Raw genomic sequence first — 19,553 nt, 5'->3', positions numbered from 1 at the left:
TCCCGACGCACCAGTTTTAGAATCATAGAATCATAGAACGCTTTGGGATGGAAGGGACCTAGAAAGGTCATCTAGTCCATCCCCCCTGCAATTGGCAGGGACGTCTACAACTAGGTCAGGTTGCTCAGAGCCCCATCCAGCCTGGCCTTGAATGTTTCCAAGGATGGGGCATCTACCACCTCTCTGGGCAACCCGTTCCAGCGTTTCACTACCCTCACTGTAAAAAATTTCTTCCTTATATCATAGCCTGAATCTACCCTCTTTTAGATTAAAACCACTACACCGTGTCCTGTCGCTACTGGCCCTGCTAAACAGTCTGTCCGCATCCTTCTTACCAGCCCCCTTTAAGTATTGAAAGGCCGCAATAAGGTCTCCCTGCAGCCTTCTCTTCTCCAGGCTGTACAACCCCAGCTCTTTCAGCCTTTCCTCATAGCAGAGGTGTTCCATCCTTCTGATCATTTTTGCACTGCTCCCAGCCCATCACATTTTGCCCAGGACTTCACATGCCTGTACGCTTCCACAAGGCCCCCGCAGCTGGGCCGGAGCGTCAGGGGTGCCATGTCCCTGGCAGGCCAGAGGGCTGTGCCTGGGCAGGCACCGTGGGCATGGGAGGGGGGCAGGGAGAGCTGAGCCAGGATCCCCCCTGGGGCTCTGGCTGCTCCTCGCGGGAGAGTCCTACGTGGGGCTGCCACAGCAGTGCGCACAGACTGGACGCCTGGCGGACGCTGCCCTGAGCTGGTCACAGCTGGATCCAGCTGCCTCGGCAACGCACGAAACCAGCCCACCACACCAGACACAACCAATCTGAGCGGCTTCTTTCACCTCTGAACCAATCAGAGGAGATTCTCCCTGGTTTTGCAAGGAGTTCCTCGTGGGCGACATGCTGGACACCTCCCCCACCCCGGCCAGTTCTCCACACCCTTCTCAGGCCTGCCCAGGTTCCCCGCTATGTCTACACCCCATGTGGCTTGTGAGAGGGCCTGCAAAATGACACCACTCAGCTCCAGACTAACAAGCAGCCGCATTCCCCTGCTCAGGGGTTTTCTTGGTTTTTTCATTTTTTATTTTTACAGTAGAAGGTCTCCTCATGCCTGGCCGATGGCATTCATTCCCATTATCTTTCCATGAACCTGCACTCGATAGATGCAGGTGTAGCCTGACTTTCCCCAGTTGCTCTGTATGACAAGCCTGATAAACTGGAAGGCTCTGGCAAGCTCATTCTGCAAAGAAAACGGGGCAAAAAGACACATGGCTCCTGGTTCGTAAGGAGCGCCAGGAGGCTCCGCGCGTCTTCCTCTGCCAGCCTGGCCCTTGCGCCGGGAGGCGCAGCTCCCGCCCTGGCCGAGGGGACAGCTTCTCTCTCCTTCCCCCTTCTGCCACCCAGGACCCTTGCGCCTCTGCAGAGCAAACACCTGGCCGGCCTCAGCGAGCAGGCCAGGCCACTGTGGAAACCTGAGGCTTGCTGGGTCCGGGGGGAAATGGAGCCTGAGGAAAGTCCTGCTGCTGGGGCAAGGTGCTGGGTGTCCTCCCTGCCACCGCCTGCCCAGCTGGGGCTCGGTCCCTGTCCCGCCCACCCCTTCCCTTCACTGTGGCCTCTCTGCTGGCAGAGTGGCCGTGCAGCGCTCCTGCGCATGGGGCGTGGCAGCACCCAGCGGCTCCTCCACCGGCCTCCCCAGCAGAACCCAGGCCCGGGGATGCCAGCCACCCTGCAACTGGGTGTGGGGCATCCCCCTGGTGCTGCCTGTTGGCTGTCGCCACCCGCCACTTGCGTTTCAGGGCAGTGCGCAGCACATGGCGGGGGGCAAGGCCGTGGCTGGCTCTGCCAGAAGCAGCAGACATAGGCGGGGAGCTCTGGGGACCCACAAGGCCGTGGGGCCGCCCTGGGTCTCGCTGTACTTTTGCTGCCCTTGCTGGGTGCTGCTCGGCCCTCCAAACCCTGCCACGTCTCTCTCGGCCAGGGTTGGATCCCCGCCTCGGGAGGGACTGTCCACACTCCTTCTGCCACTGACTGGCGGGCAAACCTGTGGCCTCTTGCCTGCACACGCTTCTCGTACCCGCAGAGGGAAGGTCTGGGTCGGCTGTTTCTCTCTGTCGTAGCTGAACGTCCCGAGCAGAGTTTCCTCTTCTCCCTCCTCATCCACTCCCTTGAAGATAAAGCACAGAGGAGCAGGTCAGGCTCAAGTCAGCCATGAGAAAACACGCATGCCGGATCCAGGCCTGCGACCTGCCCCTCTCCGGCCGCTCCAGCGCAGCCTGGCGCAAGATGCGATGGAGCTGAGCTGTTGGGCCAAAACGCACTGAGCAAGTCTTAGGATGGGATGGCACCACCCTGCATGTCCCCTGACATGTCCCCTCAGGCCAGCGCAGTGCTTGGGAGAGACCAGCACATGAATCTCAGCAGATGCGCAGAGACTAGCAAGTCCCCCTTACGGCTTTTCCCCAGCACCAGGTCCCAGCCCCAAGTGCCTGGCAGAGACTTACAGAGACGGTGAAATCTCGGGGAGCGCTGCTGATGTCCCCGAGCGCAGAGGACTTCTTCAACGGGTGCTGCACAGTGATCGCGGTTGGTCGGACTTGTGCGGGCAACCTGATGACCACCTGGCTCCGAGACGCTTGGAAGGGCCAGCAGTATCCCGGGGAAATGTCCAGCTGAAAGCAGAGGGCAATGGCAATGGTTGGTGAGGGCGTGCCATGGCCCGTGCTGCTACCAGTGCAGCCAGAAGCACTGGCGGCACGGTGCCTGTGGGCCCTATTTGTGCTTGAAATGAGTGACGTGTTGGGAAATGGACAGAAGGGCCCGGACGTCTTCCCGGCTGCGGAAAGAGGACTCGCTGAAATCCCCAGGAGAGGAAAACGTCCGTCATGAAACACCTGATACCCGGCACCCGAGTCAGGCCTATGAAGAAAGCGCTCTCTCTGCCCAGCAGCTCTGCGCCTTCCCCTACCCCCACCTTGCCCCATCTGAAAAGGGACGATCAGAGCTGCGGGAGGCAACTGGGGTTGCAAAGGAGAATGACAGAATCGTAATGAGAGTCGTTCAGGGTGGAAAAGACCCTTAAGATCATCGAGTCCAACCGTAAACCTAACACTGCCAAGTCCACCGCTAAACCACGTCCCTAAGTGCCACATCTACACGCCTTTTAAATACCTCCAGGGATGGTCACTCAACCACTTCCCTGGGCAGCCTGTTCCAATGCTTGACAACCCGGCTGTCAAGCTGGCTGTTGACCAACACCCCCAGGTCCTTTTCTGCCGGGCAGCCTTCCAGCCACTCTTCCCCAGGCCCGTAGTGCTGCATGGGGTTGTTGTGACCCAAGTGCAGGACGCGGCACTTAGCCCTCAACCTTACCAGGGGGAACAAAACCAGCACTGATGATTTCTGCTACCGTACCTGCACAAAAGTATCCAGGGAGTTCAGATCACAAAGGAACCGGAAGATGCTGCAGGGCCATGCATAGCTCCTGGGTGATCTCTGCAGGTCAATGGTGGCCCCTGAAGGGAGAAGAGAGCAGCTGACTGTCAGAGGCCCCAGGCTCGGGGGGCCCGGTGGCTCTAGGGTATTTCTAAGGCTGCCTGCCAGTCCCACGCCCAGCCCCGTGCCCGCGGAGGTGATGCAGGCAAGGAGGGGATCCCCGTGCCCAGTGACAGCGTCTCTCTCACAGCCGCACAAAGAGAAGGTCTGCGGGCGCTGGGAGAGTGCAAGCGCCCGTGGGAAGGGCAGGGGGCCCAAGCCCACATCCATACCTGCGCTTTTGAGAGCCCAGGCAGACATCTGGACGTTCTCATCCGAAGGGATCGCAGACATTGCCATTCTCATGTCCTGAAGCTCCTGGGAAAGACAGAAATGAACACGGTAGATGACCACGTCAGCAGGCCGTTCAGCGTGACCACAGAGTCCTGGCACGCAGCAAAGGAAGGAGCCCATGTCAGAAAGCGCGAGACAAGCCTGTCCAAACAGCTGCCGGGCTCAAAGCCTTCCAATGAGAAGAGCGAGGGCTCGGCAAGAGCATTCAATTCCACAGCCATAGTGCGGGCGTGGCTCTGGGCCCCACTGCCTCGTCTCCACCTCCACGCTGTCCAGCTCAGCCTGCAGACGCACTAGTGTCTCCCAGCTCTCTGGGGCCCGGCCACAGAACTACCAGAGGCCCCAGCGCACTGGGAGAAGGATTTTGGCAGTCCTCCACTACCAGACGTGGCCCAGTTAAACTTGGTGAGAGGAAGGGGCTTTACAGCGGAGAAGCTCAACCAGCAACCCCAGGAAAACACCCTGTGCGTGGCCCTGCTTATCCCAGCCCTCTTTCCCCAGGCGCAGGATCACCTTCTGCACACGGTTCATCTCTGCAGCCAGGCATGCCACCTCCTTCCTCAACTGTTGCGCCTCCTGGGCTCGTTCCCTCAGCAGAGCGAGCGAGTTCCTGCAGACACCAGGAAAGCAGTTCTTGTCAGGGAGCTGCGCAGCCCCTCACAGAGCCTCCGTGCTCAGAGACGAGCAGAGACACGGGTGCTCGAGCCCCCTTTTCTTTCCCTGCTTTGCGAGTGCTTCCCTTCGCCTCCAGGTTTAGCAAAAGGCAAAGAGGGAGGAAAGGCACGAGCCCTTGGGCGACACGCACGGGACTGCAAACAGCACGAGGCCGGCTCCCACTACCCCACCAAAGGAGGTGTGTGACAGGAGAGGGCTCTTACCACACCGACTGCAGCTCACCCACAGGCTGCTCCAGGAGCACCTGAAAGGGAAAGGCTCTCCACTTGAGTCCCAGACCCGCCGGGGCTTTCCAGAGCCAGTGGCTCTAGGAAGACACAGCAGAAGCAGCTGCTGCTGCTGCTGCTGCTGCTTCTTCGGCTCACGGCCTGGAGACGGAGGATTCGCCCATTTACCCAAACACCGTCAGCAGTGCTCCGCGGCGGGACGTTCCTGTCCCACAACAACAGTCACTGACCTGTGGCACCTCCTTTGCCCACAGCATCCACACAGGCAGCGAGGTCCCGCAGTAGGCACCAGCTGTAATTCACATCACCGAGACAGAGTTATTTTACCAGCGTTTCTAATGATCCCCGGAGTCACACTGTCTCCTCCCGCGCCAGGGTGGCAAGAGGTTTGCCGAGAGGTTTGCTCCCTGCTGTGGTGAGCACCAACACCTGGCTCCACGGGCTGCGAGAGAGCCACCTCTCCGTCCCTCCCCCGCACGGCACCGGCACCACCAAAGAGCCCCACTTCAGCTGGGCTCCGCTTCCCCAGCGATGCCCAGCTCCGGCCCTGCCTGTCACCGTCTCCGCTTCCTCCAGCACGCCTCCCAGCAGGGGGCTACCGGAGCAGTCGCGGCACAGCAGCGCAGGGGCTGGGCCTGGCCACGGCACGGCCTTGCAACCTGGCACTCCTTTCCCCGAGACACCTTCTCCAACCTCCCCTTCACAGCTGCACGCGCTCTTCTCTCCCGCTGCCTCTGCCCGCCTGCCTCTCTCACACGCACACCCCGATCATGCCAGCCAGGCTGGAAGTATGTACAGCCTCCCCTCACAGGCTTGCAGGCTAAGCAAGTGCTTCCCTTGGGCTGTGGCAGCTTCTGCACAGCCTGTCCACAAGGAAGGCTGCATGAGAGGAGGGACCGCCGTCCAAAAGGGACCTACAGGCTGCGCTTCCTAACGCTGGGTGCGTCTGCAGCGGCCCTTGCGCCGGCTGGGCTCTGCACGTGGGGAGCTCCCTGAGCTGCAGAAGCGGGAGGTTCGAAGGTCCCCACAGGCGTTCCAGCGCCTCTCCCTCACACTGAAGCTTGCGCCCCACGCGTCCGTGCTACCGCAAGCAGTGGGTGAATACTCACCAATAGCGGCTATGAAGGTGAGGCACAGGATCACCAGGAGCCCGCTGCTCTTCTGACAGATCTCCTTCCTGAAAAAGAGGGAGTCCTGGCGTTACCAGTGCTCAAGGACCGGAGCAGACCCCGCTACAGGGGCACTTGCAAGCTGAGAAGCACCAATTCTGGAGGTCAGCTGCTGACAGAAAGCCGACAGACCAGCCCGTTTCAAAAGGAGCACCGTTTCTGTCTGCACCCTTCAACACTGCAGGCAGAACTTGCCAAACAAAGCGCTCCAAGATCACCTTCAGACACGGAGTTCAAACGATCTGCGGAAGTAAGCCGACCTAGCAAGGGAAAGCCGCTCTTTGGCAGTCTCTGCTGGGCGCTTGCCTTCCCTTTCGCTAAGGCGGCAGACCCGGTTGCACTTGAGATGAAACACCTCTTGTTTTGGGGTGTTCCCACAGTGCTGGGCACTGTGGCAGGCATTTACTGCTCCTCTCCTGCCACCCCTACGGATGCGCCCCCTCTCTCCTCTGCCCGAGGCTGGTCAAGGCCATGGCAAAGCCTTCTCCTGCACAGAGGCTCGGCCCTCACCCTGAGCACTCCGCTGCACCCAAGTTACCTCCCTGGCGGCCGAGCTTTCGGCCACTGACACGCGTGCCGAGTGGGGCTGCCGAGGCATTTTGCTCTCCTTGCTTTCCAGGCAGCTGCCCCAGCCCTGGCACCACCTGACCTGCTGCTGGCAGGAGCCACGCTCTCCTGGCCCGCAGCACTGCCAGCCTCCCCCTCACCCACCGGCACCCCGTTCCGTGTCCGCATCGGACGCGTGCTGTACTCACATGGTGGAGATGCAGCTGCTGAGGTATCCCCGAAGAGAAGCCGGGGCCAGCCCCGTGCTGCCAGAAACAATCAAGACCAAGCCTGGCGAGGAAACCAGAGAAAGGCCTGAGGACCCTTCCTGAGGACACCCGTTGGGACGCACGTCAGACCCTGTGGGGAGGTGGGCGCTGGTGCCACGCACTCCCTCCCCAGGGCAGGGGCAAGGGCAGGGCTGGGGTTTTGCCCTGGGGTGGGGCCAACTGGGTGCACCCTGGGAGCAAAGGACTGACGGCTGGGCAGGAGCCCCTCGCAGGCACGGCACTGACGGCTCGTCCCAAGAAGGAGGACGGCCTCTGGGCTCTGGGCTCCCACCATATGGGTGTAGCCCGCAGTTCCTAGAGGATCCCATAAGGACAGGGAAACGGTAGCCAGCTCTGTCGCAGTCGCGTAGCTGAGGTGGCCCCAGGCCTTCCTCGAGCAGGATGACGTTGGCTCTGCACGGCTGTCGGGCCCGGCCCCAAACACGGGGCGACAGGCAGCCTCTTCTCCTCACCCCTCGCTGGCTCGTTTAACACCAGGCCCCAGCGTACCCGGGGCAGGTAGGAGGCAACGGGAGGAGCTCAGGCATCTTTCCTGAGAAAGCTGCCTGCCCTGTGGTCAGGTGCTAGCAGCCCGTGAGCGCTCGCCCTCCCCTTCTGATTCAAGCTCCTGGCAAAAACTTGTTGGGCAGAGTCATGCCCAGAGCAGGCCAGCCTGCAGTCCCCTCTCCGGTGCACTCGCGCCAGCATCACCTCCTCCAGCTCTGCTGCAGAGGAGCTCTGTGGGTGCATCCCAGAGGACCTTGACGAGCAAAGCAGCATTGAACTTACTCTCATTTTCTCGAGAGCGGTCCCTGCGGCATGCAGGCCCTTGCTGGGTGGCGCCCTGGGCCGCCTGAGAATGGGTGAACCTGGGGGAGGAAAATGACAGAGCCCTCTTGTGCACCGTCTCCACGCCACGTGATCCGAGGCAGGCGGGAGCCGCCAGCGCACAGGCCCTGGCCAGAAGACGGGCCTTGGGAAGGCCCCCAGGAGATGGCCCCGCCATGGCGGGAAGGGGAAGCAGCAGCAAGGCGGCACAGCCGCTTCCGCCCCGTCCTCCTCTGCCCACCGGCCCCTGCTGCACCAGCCTGCCCTTGGGCGGGCATCCCAGCGGCCCCATGTCATTCGGGGAGAAGGCACAGGCTGCCCTCCTCCAAAGCCCCCCACCACTTCCCTGAGGCCATGGCTCTCCCCAAAACTCCCCCGCGGCTGCTCTCTGCAGCACAGACCCAGCAAGGAGAGGGCTCAGCTCTCCCACGGCTCTGCTAGAGGCTGCCCAGACACACCTGCACAGTGCCTGCGGCACGCACCCGCAGGAGAGCAGCAGGGACATCCCGGGTCCCCTGGCCAGGACCCAAGCTGGGGCCAGCAGCAGCACTGCAGGGTTTGGCCCCCGCGGGGCAGAGGGGCTTTCAGCCAGTTTTCCAAGCCCCACGGCTCCTGCTCTGCATATAGCCCTTATCAGCTTTCCCACCGTGTCCCCCCCAGGCCCCACGTTAGGCTCTGCCTGTGCTACCCGCCAGCTGAGGCCCCCAGGAGGAACAACCCCGCACAGACATACCCGTTCTCCGTGTCGCTGCCAGCTCTCCTCCTTGACGGGGCTGTCGGTGCCCCCTGTGATTTTGGGGGAGCCTTTCTCCGCCTCATGTTGGGGAGAGGGCAAGCTCTCCAGCAATCTTACAGCCCCTCCTTCAGCCCCAGGAGTTTTGCCTGTCCAGGGCACAGCCACTCAGGCAAAAGCTCCAAACCGATCCCTGGCAGAAGCGCTCCTGCCACGGGCACGCAGCTGCCAGGACAGCACGAGCTGCTTCTGGCCAGGCAGTCGTGGTGCGGACTGCCATGTGGCTGAGCAAGGCCCTGACCTCACAGAGGCCTGGGTCCGCATGGTGTGAGGTGATGGCTGTGACGTCACAGACGGGGCCACGAGGGGGCAGGAGATGGGGAGAGACACTGCAGTTTTCCTGACGGAGCCCATCCGCAGCCACCTGCGCCCTGCCCCGGGGAGTGCTGAGGTGCGGCTGAGGAGCAGCACTGGGAGCACTCCGGGAGCCAGTGCATCCGAGCCCCTGAGCCTTGCTGGGCCCTGTGCTGGGCGCCACGTGTTGTGTCCCCCGGGCAGGGCTCAGCACTCCTAGAGAGCCCCCAGGCAATGGGAATGGAGGGTGGATGGAGGTTTTTGATCTTGCCTGAGCCAACAGCTGCTTCAGGCAGTGCTTCTGCTCTTTGAATCTTCTCCTCTGCAGGGAAGAAGGGGAACTAAGCATTGCCTTGTGCTGTGAGAGGTGGAATGGCGCCTCTGCGTAAGGCAGAGGGGTTTTTCCGAGCCATGCTGACCCTGCCTTTATGTCCGTCCCCCCTGTACTGGGTCTGGCTGCGATGGAGTTGACTTTCCTCCTCTAGCAGCCCGTACGGTGCCGTGTTTTGCATCTGTGACTAAAAGAGCGTTAATGACGCACCATTGCTTCAGCTGCTGCTGAACAATGCTTACAGAGCATCACGCTGTCTCTGTTTGTCACTCTGGCCCCTTGAGCGAAGAGGCTGGGGGTTGGGCAAGAGCTTGGGAGGGGACAGAGCCAGGACAGCTGACCCAAATTGACCAAAGGGCTATTCCATGGCGTGTAACGTCATGCTCAGCGATAACGACTGGGTCTCTGGTCTTTACAAAGCAGCCGTTGCTTGGAGACTGGCTGGGCATCAGCCTGCCTGTGGAAGGTGGTGAGCGACTGCTGTTGCATGCCTTGGGTTTTCTCCTTCTTTCCTTCACTTATTAAAGTGTGTATATCCCGACGCACCAGTTTTAGAATCATAGAATCATAGAACGCTTTGGGATGGAAGGGACCTAGAAAGGTCATCTAGTCCATCCCCCCTGCAATTGGCAGGGACGTCTACAACTAGGTCAGGTTGCTCAGAGCCCCATCCAGCCTGGCCTTGAATGTTTCCAAGGATGGGGCATCTACCACCTCTCTGGGCAACCCGTTCCAGCGTTTCACTACCCTCACTGTAAAAAATTTCTTCCTTATATCATAGCCTGAATCTACCCTCTTTTAGATTAAAACCACTACACCGTGTCCTGTCGCTACTGGCCCTGCTAAACAGTCTGTCCGCATCCTTCTTACCAGCCCCCTTTAAGTATTGAAAGGCCGCAATAAGGTCTCCCTGCAGCCTTCTCTTCTCCAGGCTGTACAACCCCAGCTCTTTCAGCCTTTCCTCATAGCAGAGGTGTTCCATCCTTCTGATCATTTTTGCACTGCTCCCAGCCCATCACATTTTGCCCAGGACTTCACATGCCTGTACGCTTCCACAAGGCCCCCGCAGCTGGGCCGGAGCGTCAGGGGTGCCATGTCCCTGGCAGGCCAGAGGGCTGTGCCTGGGCAGGCACCGTGGGCATGGGAGGGGGGGGGGCAGGGAGAGCTGAGCCAGGATCCCCCCTGGGGCTCTGGCTGCTCCTCGCGGGAGAGTCCTACGTGGGGCTGCCACAGCAGTGCGCACAGACTGGACGCCTGGCGGACGCTGCCCTGAGCTGGTCACAGCTGGATCCAGCTGCCTCGGCAACGCACGAAACCAGCCCACCACACCAGACACAACCAATCTGAGCGGCTTCTTTCACCTCTGAACCAATCAGAGGAGATTCTCCCTGGTTTTGCAAGGAGTTCCTCGTGGGCGACATGCTGGACACCTCCCCCACCCCGGCCAGTTCTCCACACCCTTCTCAGGCCTGCCCAGGTTCCCCGCTATGTCTACACCCCATGTGGCTTGTGAGAGGGCCTGCAAAATGACACCACTCAGCTCCAGACTAACAAGCAGCCGCATTCCCCTGCTCAGGGGTTTTCTTGGTTTTTTCATTTTTTATTTTTACAGTAGAAGGTCTCCTCATGCCTGGCCGATGGCATTCATTCCCATTATCTTTCCATGAACCTGCACTCGATAGATGCAGGTGTAGCCTGACTTTCCCCAGTTGCTCTGTATGACAAGCCTGATAAACTGGAAGGCTCTGGCAAGCTCATTCTGCAAAGAAAACGGGGCAAAAAGACACATGGCTCCTGGTTCGTAAGGAGCGCCAGGAGGCTCCGCGCGTCTTCCTCTGCCAGCCTGGCCCTTGCGCCGGGAGGCGCAGCTCCCGCCCTGGCCGAGGGGACAGCTTCTCTCTCCTTCCCCCTTCTGCCACCCAGGACCCTTGCGCCTCTGCAGAGCAAACACCTGGCCGGCCTCAGCGAGCAGGCCAGGCCACTGTGGAAACCTGAGGCTTGCTGGGTCCGGGGGGAAATGGAGCCTGAGGAAAGTCCTGCTGCTGGGGCAAGGTGCTGGGTGTCCTCCCTGCCACCGCCTGCCCAGCTGGGGCTCGGTCCCTGTCCCGCCCACCCCTTCCCTTCACTGTGGCCTCTCTGCTGGCAGAGTGGCCGTGCAGCGCTCCTGCGCATGGGGCGTGGCAGCACCCAGCGGCTCCTCCACCGGCCTCCCCAGCAGAACCCAGGCCCGGGGATGCCAGCCACCCTGCAACTGGGTGTGGGGCATCCCCCTGGTGCTGCCTGTTGGCTGTCGCCACCCGCCACTTGCGTTTCAGGGCAGTGCGCAGCACATGGCGGGGGGCAAGGCCGTGGCTGGCTCTGCCAGAAGCAGCAGACATAGGCGGGGAGCTCTGGGGACCCACAAGGCCGTGGGGCCGCCCTGGGTCTCGCTGTACTTTTGCTGCCCTTGCTGGGTGCTGCTCGGCCCTCCAAACCCTGCCACGTCTCTCTCGGCCAGGGTTGGATCCCCGCCTCGGGAGGGACTGTCCACACTCCTTCTGCCACTGACTGGCGGGCAAACCTGTGGCCTCTTGCCTGCACACGCTTCTCGTACCCGCAGAGGGAAGGTCTGGGTCGGCTGTTTCTCTCTGTCGTAGCTGAACGTCCCGAGCAGAGTTTCCTCTTCTCCCTCCTCATCCACTCCCTTGAAGATAAAGCACAGAGGAGCAGGTCAGGCTCAAGTCAGCCATGAGAAAACACGCATGCCGGATCCAGGCCTGCGACCTGCCCCCTCTCCGGCCGCTCCAGCGCAGCCTGGCGCAAGATGCGATGGAGCTGAGCTGTTGGGCCAAAACGCACTGAGCAAGTCTTAGGATGGGATGGCACCACCCTGCATGTCCCCTGACATGTCCCCTCAGGCCAGCGCAGTGCTTGGGAGAGACCAGCACATGAATCTCAGCAGATGCGCAGAGACTAGCAAGTCCCCCTTACGGCTTTTCCCCAGCACCAGGTCCCAGCCCCAAGTGCCTGGCAGAGACTTACAGAGACGGTGAAATCTCGGGAGCGCTGCTGATGTCCCCGAGCGCAGAGGACTTCTTCAACGGGTGCTGCACAGTGATCGCGGTTGGTCGGACTTGTGCGGGCAACCTGATGACCACCTGGCTCCGAGACGCTTGGAAGGGCCAGCAGTATCCCGGGGAAATGTCCAGCTGAAAGCAGAGGGCAATGGCAATGGTTGGTGAGGGCGTGCCATGGCCCGTGCTGCTACCAGTGCAGCCAGAAGCACTGGCGGCACGGTGCCTGTGGGCCCTATTTGTGCTTGAAATGAGTGACGTGTTGGGAAATGGACAGAAGGGCCCGGACGTCTTCCCGGCTGCGGAAAGAGGACTCGCTGAAATCCCCAGGAGAGGAAAACGTCCGTCATGAAACACCTGATACCCGGCACCCGAGTCAGGCCTATGAAGAAAGCGCTCTCTCTGCCCAGCAGCTCTGCGCCTTCCCCTACCCCCACCTTGCCCCATCTGAAAAGGGACGATCAGAGCTGCGGGAGGCAACTGGGGTTGCAAAGGAGAATGACAGAATCGTAATGAGAGTCGTTCAGGGTGGAAAAGACCCTTAAGATCATCGAGTCCAACCGTAAACCTAACACTGCCAAGTCCACCGCTAAACCACGTCCCTAAGTGCCACATCTACACGCCTTTTAAATACCTCCAGGGATGGTCACTCAACCACTTCCCTGGGCAGCCTGTTCCAATGCTTGACAACCCGGCTGTCAAGCTGGCTGTTGACCAACACCCCCAGGTCCTTTTCTGCCGGGCACCCTTCCAGCCACTCTTCCCCAGGCCCGTAGTGCTGCATGGGGTTGTTGTGACCCAAGTGCAGGACGCGGCACTTAGCCCTCAACCTTACCAGGGGGAACAAAACCAGCACTGATGATTTCTGCTACCGTACCTGCACAAAAGTATCCAGGGAGTTCAGATCACAAAGGAACCGGAAGATGCTGCAGGGCCATGCATAGCTCCTGGGTGATCTCTGCAGGTCAATGGTGGCCCCTGAAGGGAGAAGAGAGCAGCTGACTGTCAGAGGCCCCAGGCTCGGGGGGCCCGGTGGCTCTAGGGTATTTCTAAGGCTGCCTGCCAGTCCCACGCCCAGCCCCGTGCCCGCGGAGGTGATGCAGGCAAGGAGGGGATCCCCGTGCCCAGTGACAGCGTCTCTCTCACAGCCGCACAAAGAGAAGGTCTGCGGGCGCTGGGAGAGTGCAAGCGCCCGTGGGAAGGGCAGGGGGCCCAAGCCCACATCCATACCTGCGCTTTTGAGAGCCCAGGCAGACATCTGGACGTTCTCATCCGAAGGGATCGCAGACATTGCCATTCTCATGTCCTGAAGCTCCTGGGAAAGACAGAAATGAACACGGTAGATGACCACGTCAGCAGGCCGTTCAGCGTGACCACAGAGTCCTGGCACGCAGCAAAGGAAGGAGCCCATGTCAGAAAGCGCGAGACAAGCCTGTCCAAACAGCTGCCGGGCTCAAAGCCTTCCAATGAGAAGAGCGAGGGCTCGGCAAGAGCATTCAATTCCACAGCCATAGTGCGGGCGTGGCTCTGGGCCCCACTGCCTCGTCTCCACCTCCACGCTGTCCAGCTCAGCCTGCAGACGCACTAGTGTCTCCCAGCTCTCTGGGGCCCGGCCACAGAACTACCAGAGGCCCCAGCGCACTGGGAGAAGGATTTTGGCAGTCCTCCACTACCAGACGTGGCCCAGTTAAACTTGGTGAGAGGAAGGGGCTTTACAGCGGAGAAGCTCAACCAGCAACCCCAGGAAAACACCCTGTGCGTGGCCCTGCTTATCCCAGCCCTCTTTCCCCAGGCGCAGGATCACCTTCTGCACACGGTTCATCTCTGCAGCCAGGCATGCCACCTCCTTCCTCAACTGTTGCGCCTCCTGGGCTCGTTCCCTCAGCAGAGCGAGCGAGTTCCTGCAGACACCGGGAAAGCAGTTCTTGTCAGGGAGCTGCGCAGCCCCTCACAGAGCCTCCGTGCTCAGAGACGAGCAGAGACACAGGTGCTCGAGCCCCCTTTTCTTTCCCTGCTTTGCGAGTGCTTCCCTTCGCCTCCAGGTTTAGCAAAAGGCAAAGAGGGAGGAAAGGCACGAGCCCTTGGGCGACACGCACGGGACTGCAAACAGCACGAGGCCGGCTCCCACTACCCCACCAAAGGAGGTGTGTGACAGGAGAGGGCTCTTACCACACCGACTGCAGCTCACCCACAGGCTGCTCCAGGAGCACCTGAAAGGGAAAGGCTCTCCACTTGAGTCCCAGACCCGCCGGGGCTTTCCAGAGCCAGTGGCTCTAGGAAGACACAGCAGAAGCAGCTGCTGCTGCTGCTGCTGCTGCTTCTTCGGCTCACGGCCTGGAGACGGAGGATTCGCCCATTTACCCAAACACCGTCAGCAGTGCTCCGCGGCGGGACGTTCCTGTCCCACAACAACAGTCACTGACCTGTGGCACCTCCTTTGCCCACAGCATCCACACAGGCAGCGAGGTCCCGCAGTAGGCACCAGCTGTAATTCACATCACCGAGACAGAGTTATTTTACCAGCGTTTCTAATGATCCCCGGAGTCACACTGTCTCCTCCCGCGCCAGGGTGGCAAGAGGTTTGCCGAGAGGTTTGCTCCCTGCTGTGGTGAGCACCAACACCTGGCTCCACGGGCTGCGAGAGAGCCACCTCTCCGTCCCTCCCCCCGCACGGCACCGGCACCACCAAAGAGCCCCACTTCAGCTGGGCTCCGCTTCCCCAGCGATGCCCAGCTCCGGCCCTGCCTGTCACCGTCTCCGCTTCCTCCAGCACGCCTCCCAGCAGGGGGCTACCGGAGCAGTCGCGGCACAGCAGCGCAGGGGCTGGGCCTGGCCACGGCACGGCCTTGCAACCTGGCACTCCTTTCCCCGAGACACCTTCTCCAACCTCCCCTTCACAGCTGCACGCGCTCTTCTCTCCCGCTGCCTCTGCCCGCCTGCCTCTCTCACACGCACACCCCGATCATGCCAGCCAGGCTGGAAGTATGTACAGCCTCCCCTCACAGGCTTGCAGGCTAAGCAAGTGCTTCCCTTGGGCTGTGGCAGCTTCTGCACAGCCTGTCCACAAGGAAGGCTGCATGAGAGGAGGGACCGCCGTCCAAAAGGGACCTACAGGCTGCGCTTCCTAACGCTGGGTGCGTCTGCAGCGGCCCTTGCGCCGGCTGGGCTCTGCACGTGGGGAGCTCCCTGAGCTGCAGAAGCGGGAGGTTCGAAGGTCCCCACAGGCGTTCCAGCGCCTCTCCCTCACACTGAAGCTTGCGCCCCACGCGTCCGTGCTACCGCAAGCAGTGGGTGAATACTCACCAATAGCGGCTATGAAGGTGAGGCACAGGATCACCAGGAGCCCGCTGCTCTTCTGACAGATCTCCTTCCTGAAAAAGAGGGAGTCCTGGCGTTACCAGTGCTCAAGGACCGGAGCAGACCCCGCTACAGGGGCACTTGCAAGCTGAGAAGCACCAATTCTGGAGGTCAGCTGCTGACAGAAAGCCGACAGACCAGCCCGTTTCAAAAGGAGCACCGTTTCTGTCTGCACCCTTCAACACTGCAGGCAGAACTTGCCAAACAAAGCGCTCCAAGATCACCTTCAGACACGGAGTTCAAACGATCTGCGGAAGTAAGCCGACCTAGCAAGGGAAAGCCGCTCTTTGGCAGTCTCTGCTGGGCGCTTGCCTTCCCTTTCGCTAAGGCGGCAGACCCGGTTGCACTTGAGATGAAACACCTCTTGTTTTGGGGTGTTCCCACAGTGCTGGGCACTGTGGCAGGCATTTACTGCTCCTCTCCTGCCACCCCTACGGATGCGCCCCCTCTCTCCTCTGCCCGAGGCTGGTCAAGGCCATGGCAAAGCCTTCTCCTGCACAGAGGCTCGGCCCTCACCCTGAGCACTCCGCTGCACCCAAGTTACCTCCCTGGCGGCCGAGCTTTCGGCCACTGACACGCGTGCCGAGTGGGGCTGCCGAGGCATTTTGCTCTCCTTGCTTTCCAGGCAGCTGCCCCAGCCCTGGCACCACCTGACCTGCTGCTGGCAGGAGCCACGCTCTCCTGGCCCGCAGCACTGCCAGCCTCCCCCTCACCCACCGGCACCCCGTTCCGTGTCCGCATCGGACGCGTGCTGTACTCACATGGTGGAGATGCAGCTGCTGAGGTATCCCCGAAGAGAAGCCGGGGCCAGCCCCGTGCTGCCAGAAACAATCAAGACCAAGCCTGGCGAGGAAACCAGAGAAAGGCCTGAGGACCCTTCCTGAGGACACCCGTTGGGACGCACGTCAGACCCTGTGGGGAGGTGGGCGCTGGTGCCACGCACTCCCTCCCCAGGGCAGGGGCAAGGGCAGGGCTGGGGTTTTGCCCTGGGGTGGGGCCAACTGGGTGCACCCTGGGAGCAAAGGACTGACGGCTGGGCAGGAGCCCCTCGCAGGCACGGCACTGACGGCTCGTCCCAAGAAGGAGGACGGCCTCTGGGCTCTGGGCTCCCACCATATGGGTGTAGCCCGCAGTTCCTAGAGGATCCCATAAGGACAGGGAAACGGTAGCCAGCTCTGTCGCAGTCGCGTAGCTGAGGTGGCCCCAGGCCTTCCTCGAGCAGGATGACGTTGGCTCTGCACGGCTGTCGGGCCCGGCCCCAAACACGGGGCGACAGGCAGCCTCTTCTCCTCACCCCTCGCTGGCTCGTTTAACACCAGGCCCCAGCGTACCCGGGGCAGGTAGGAGGCAACGGGAGGAGCTCAGGCATCTTTCCTGAGAAAGCTGCCTGCCCTGTGGTCAGGTGCTAGCAGCCCGTGAGCGCTCGCCCTCCCCTTCTGATTCAAGCTCCTGGCAAAAACTTGTTGGGCAGAGTCATGCCCAGAGCAGGCCAGCCTGCAGTCCCCTCTCCGGTGCACTCGCGCCAGCATCACCTCCTCCAGCTCTGCTGCAGAGGAGCTCTGTGGGTGCATCCCAGAGGACCTTGACGAGCAAAGCAGCATTGAACTTACTCTCATTTTCTCGAGAGCGGTCCCTGCGGCATGCAGGCCCTTGCTGGGTGGCGCCCTGGGCCGCCTGAGAATGGGTGAACCTGGGGGAGGAAAATGACAGAGCCCTCTTGTGCACCGTCTCCACGCCACGTGATCCGAGGCAGGCGGGAGCCGCCAGCGCACAGGCCCTGGCCAGAAGACGGGCCTTGGGAAGGCCCCCAGGAGATGGCCCCGCCATGGCGGGAAGGGGAAGCAGCAGCAAGGCGGCACAGCCGCTTCCGCCCCGTCCTCCTCTGCCCACCGGCCCCTGCTGCACCAGCCTGCCCTTGGGCGGGCATCCCAGCGGCCCCATGTCATTCGGGGAGAAGGCACAGGCTGCCCTCCTCCAAAGCCCCCACCACTTCCCTGAGGCCATGGCTCTCCCCAAAACTCCCCCGCGGCTGCTCTCTGCAGCACAGACCCAGCAAGGAGAGGGCTCAGCTCTCCCACGGCTCTGCTAGAGGCTGCCCAGACACACCTGCACAGTGCCTGCGGCACGCACCCGCAGGAGAGCAGCAGGGACATCCCGGGTCCCCTGGCCAGGACCCAAGCTGGGGCCAGCAGCAGCACTGCAGGGTTTGGCCCCCGCGGGGCAGAGGGGCTTTCAGCCAGTTTTCCAAGCCCCACGGCTCCTGCTCTGCATATAGCCCTTATCAGCTTTCCCACCGTGTCCCCCCCAGGCCCCACGTTAGGCTCTGCCTGTGCTACCCGCCAGCTGAGGCCCCCAGGAGGAACAACCCCGCACAGACATACCCGTTCTCCGTGTCGCTGCCAGCTCTCCTCCTTGACGGGGCTGTCGGTGCCCCCTGTGATTTTGGGGGAGCCTTTCTCCGCCTCATGTTGGGGAGAGGGCAAGCTCTCCAGCAATCTTACAGCCCCTCCTTCAGCCCCAGGAGTTTTGCCTGTCCAGGGCACAGCCACTCAGGCAAAAGCTCCAAACCGATCCCTGGCAGAAGCGCTCCTGCCACGGGCACGCAGCTGCCAGGACAGCACGAGCTGCTTCTGGCCAGGCAGTCGTGGTGCGGACTGACATGTGGCTGAGCAAGGCCCTGACCTCACAGAGGCCTGGGTCCGCATGGTGTGAGGTGATGGCTGTGACGTCACAGACGGGGCCACGAGGGGGCAGGAGATGGGGAGAGACACTGCAGTTTTCCTGACGGAGCCCATCCGCAGCCACCTGCGCCCTGCCCCGGGGAGTGCTGAGGTGCGGCTGAGGAGCAGCACTGGGAGCACTCCGGGAGCCAGTGCATCCGAGCCCCTGAGCCTTGCTGGGCCCTGTGCTGGGCGCCACGTGTTGTGTCCCCCGGGCAGGGCTCAGCACTCCTAGAGAGCCCCCAGGCAATGGGAATGGAGGGTGGATGGAGGTTTTTGATCTTGCCTGAGCCAACAGCTGCTTCAGGCAGTGCTTCTGCTCTTTGAATCTTCTCCTCTGCAGGGAAGAAGGGGAACTAAGCATTGCCTTGTGCTGTGAGAGGTGGAATGGCGCCTCTGCGTAAGGCAGAGGGGTTTTTCCGAGCCATGCTGACCCTGCCTTTATGTCCGTCCCCCCTGTACTGGGTCTGGCTGCGATGGAGTTGACTTTCCTCCTCTAGCAGCCCGTACGGTGCCGTGTTTTGCATCTGTGACTAAAAGAGCGTTAATGACGCACCATTGCTTCAGCTGCTGCTGAACAATGCTTACAGAGCATCACGCTGTCTCTGTTTGTCACTCTGGCCCCTTGAGCGAAGAGGCTGGGGGTTGGGCAAGAGCTTGGGAGGGGACAGAGCCAGGACAGCTGACCCAAATTGACCAAAGGGCTATTCCATGGCGTGTAACGTCATGCTCAGCGATAACGACTGGGTCTCTGGTCTTTACAAAGCAGCCGTTGCTTGGAGACTGGCTGGGCATCAGCCTGCCTGTGGAAGGTGGTGAGCGACTGCTGTTGCATGCCTTGGGTTTTCTCCTTCTTTCCTTCACTTATTAAAGTGTGTATATCCCGACGCACCAGTTTTAGAATCATAGAATCATAGAACGCTTTGGGATGGAAGGGACCTAGAAAGGTCATCTAGTCCATCCCCTGCAATTGGCAGGGACGTCTACAACTAGGTCAGGTTGCTCAGAGCCCCATCCAGCCTGGCCTTGAATGTTTCCAAGGATGGGGCATCTACCACCTCTCTGGGCAACCCGTTCCAGCGTTTCACTACCCTCACTGTAAAAAATTTCTTCCTTATATCATAGCCTGAATCTACCCTCTTTTAGATTAAAACCACTACACCGTGTCCTGTCGCTACTGGCCCTGCTAAACAGTCTGTCCGCATCCTTCTTACCAGCCCCCTTTAAGTATTGAAAGGCCGCAATAAGGTCTCCCTGCAGCCTTCTCTTCTCCAGGCTGTACAACCCCAGCTCTTTCAGCCTTTCCTCATAGCAGAGGTGTTCCATCCTTCTGATCATTTTTGCACTGCTCCCAGCCCATCACATTTTGCCCAGGACTTCACATGCCTGTACGCTTCCACAAGGCCCCCGCAGCTGGGCCGGAGCGTCAGGGGTGCCATGTCCCTGGCAGGCCAGAGGGCTGTGCCTGGGCAGGCACCGTGGGCAT

General features: G+C 61.1%; 2 protein-coding genes across 2 annotated transcripts; both read right to left on the bottom strand.

Moving 5' to 3' along the window:
• Positions 1-1,085: 1,085 nt before the first annotated feature.
• LOC148050574 (sperm-associated antigen 4 protein-like) lies at positions 1,086-7,697 on the bottom strand. Its single transcript, XM_087741173.1, has 11 exons — positions 7,481-7,697; positions 6,632-6,713; positions 5,817-5,884; positions 4,938-4,999; positions 4,684-4,724; positions 4,319-4,415; positions 3,745-3,829; positions 3,392-3,492; positions 2,482-2,649; positions 2,055-2,144; positions 1,086-1,220 (listed from the first exon to the last, which is right to left on the bottom strand). The coding sequence occupies exons 1-11, from the start codon at positions 7,695-7,697 to the stop codon at positions 1,086-1,088; spliced, it is 1,146 nt and encodes a 381-aa protein (XP_087597299.1).
• Positions 7,698-11,954: 4,257 nt separating this feature from the next.
• Positions 11,955-17,174, bottom strand: LOC148050573 (uncharacterized). Its single transcript, XM_087741172.1, has 9 exons — positions 16,958-17,174; positions 16,109-16,190; positions 15,294-15,361; positions 14,414-14,475; positions 14,160-14,200; positions 13,795-13,891; positions 13,221-13,305; positions 12,868-12,968; positions 11,955-12,125 (listed from the first exon to the last, which is right to left on the bottom strand). Exons 1-9 carry the CDS (start codon positions 17,172-17,174, stop codon positions 11,955-11,957), a joined length of 924 nt encoding a protein of 307 aa, XP_087597298.1.
• Between the last annotated feature and the right edge of the window lie 2,379 nt (positions 17,175-19,553).

The sequence above is a fragment of the Nipponia nippon genome, unplaced genomic scaffold (genome assembly GCF_047370975.1).
Source record: "Nipponia nippon isolate SJK-2023a ecotype South Korea unplaced genomic scaffold, ASM4737097v1 scaffold_8, whole genome shotgun sequence".
In the NCBI taxonomy this organism is placed as follows: Eukaryota; Metazoa; Chordata; class Aves; order Pelecaniformes; family Threskiornithidae; genus Nipponia; species Nipponia nippon.
This window is presented reverse-complemented; position numbering and strand designations above follow the sequence as displayed.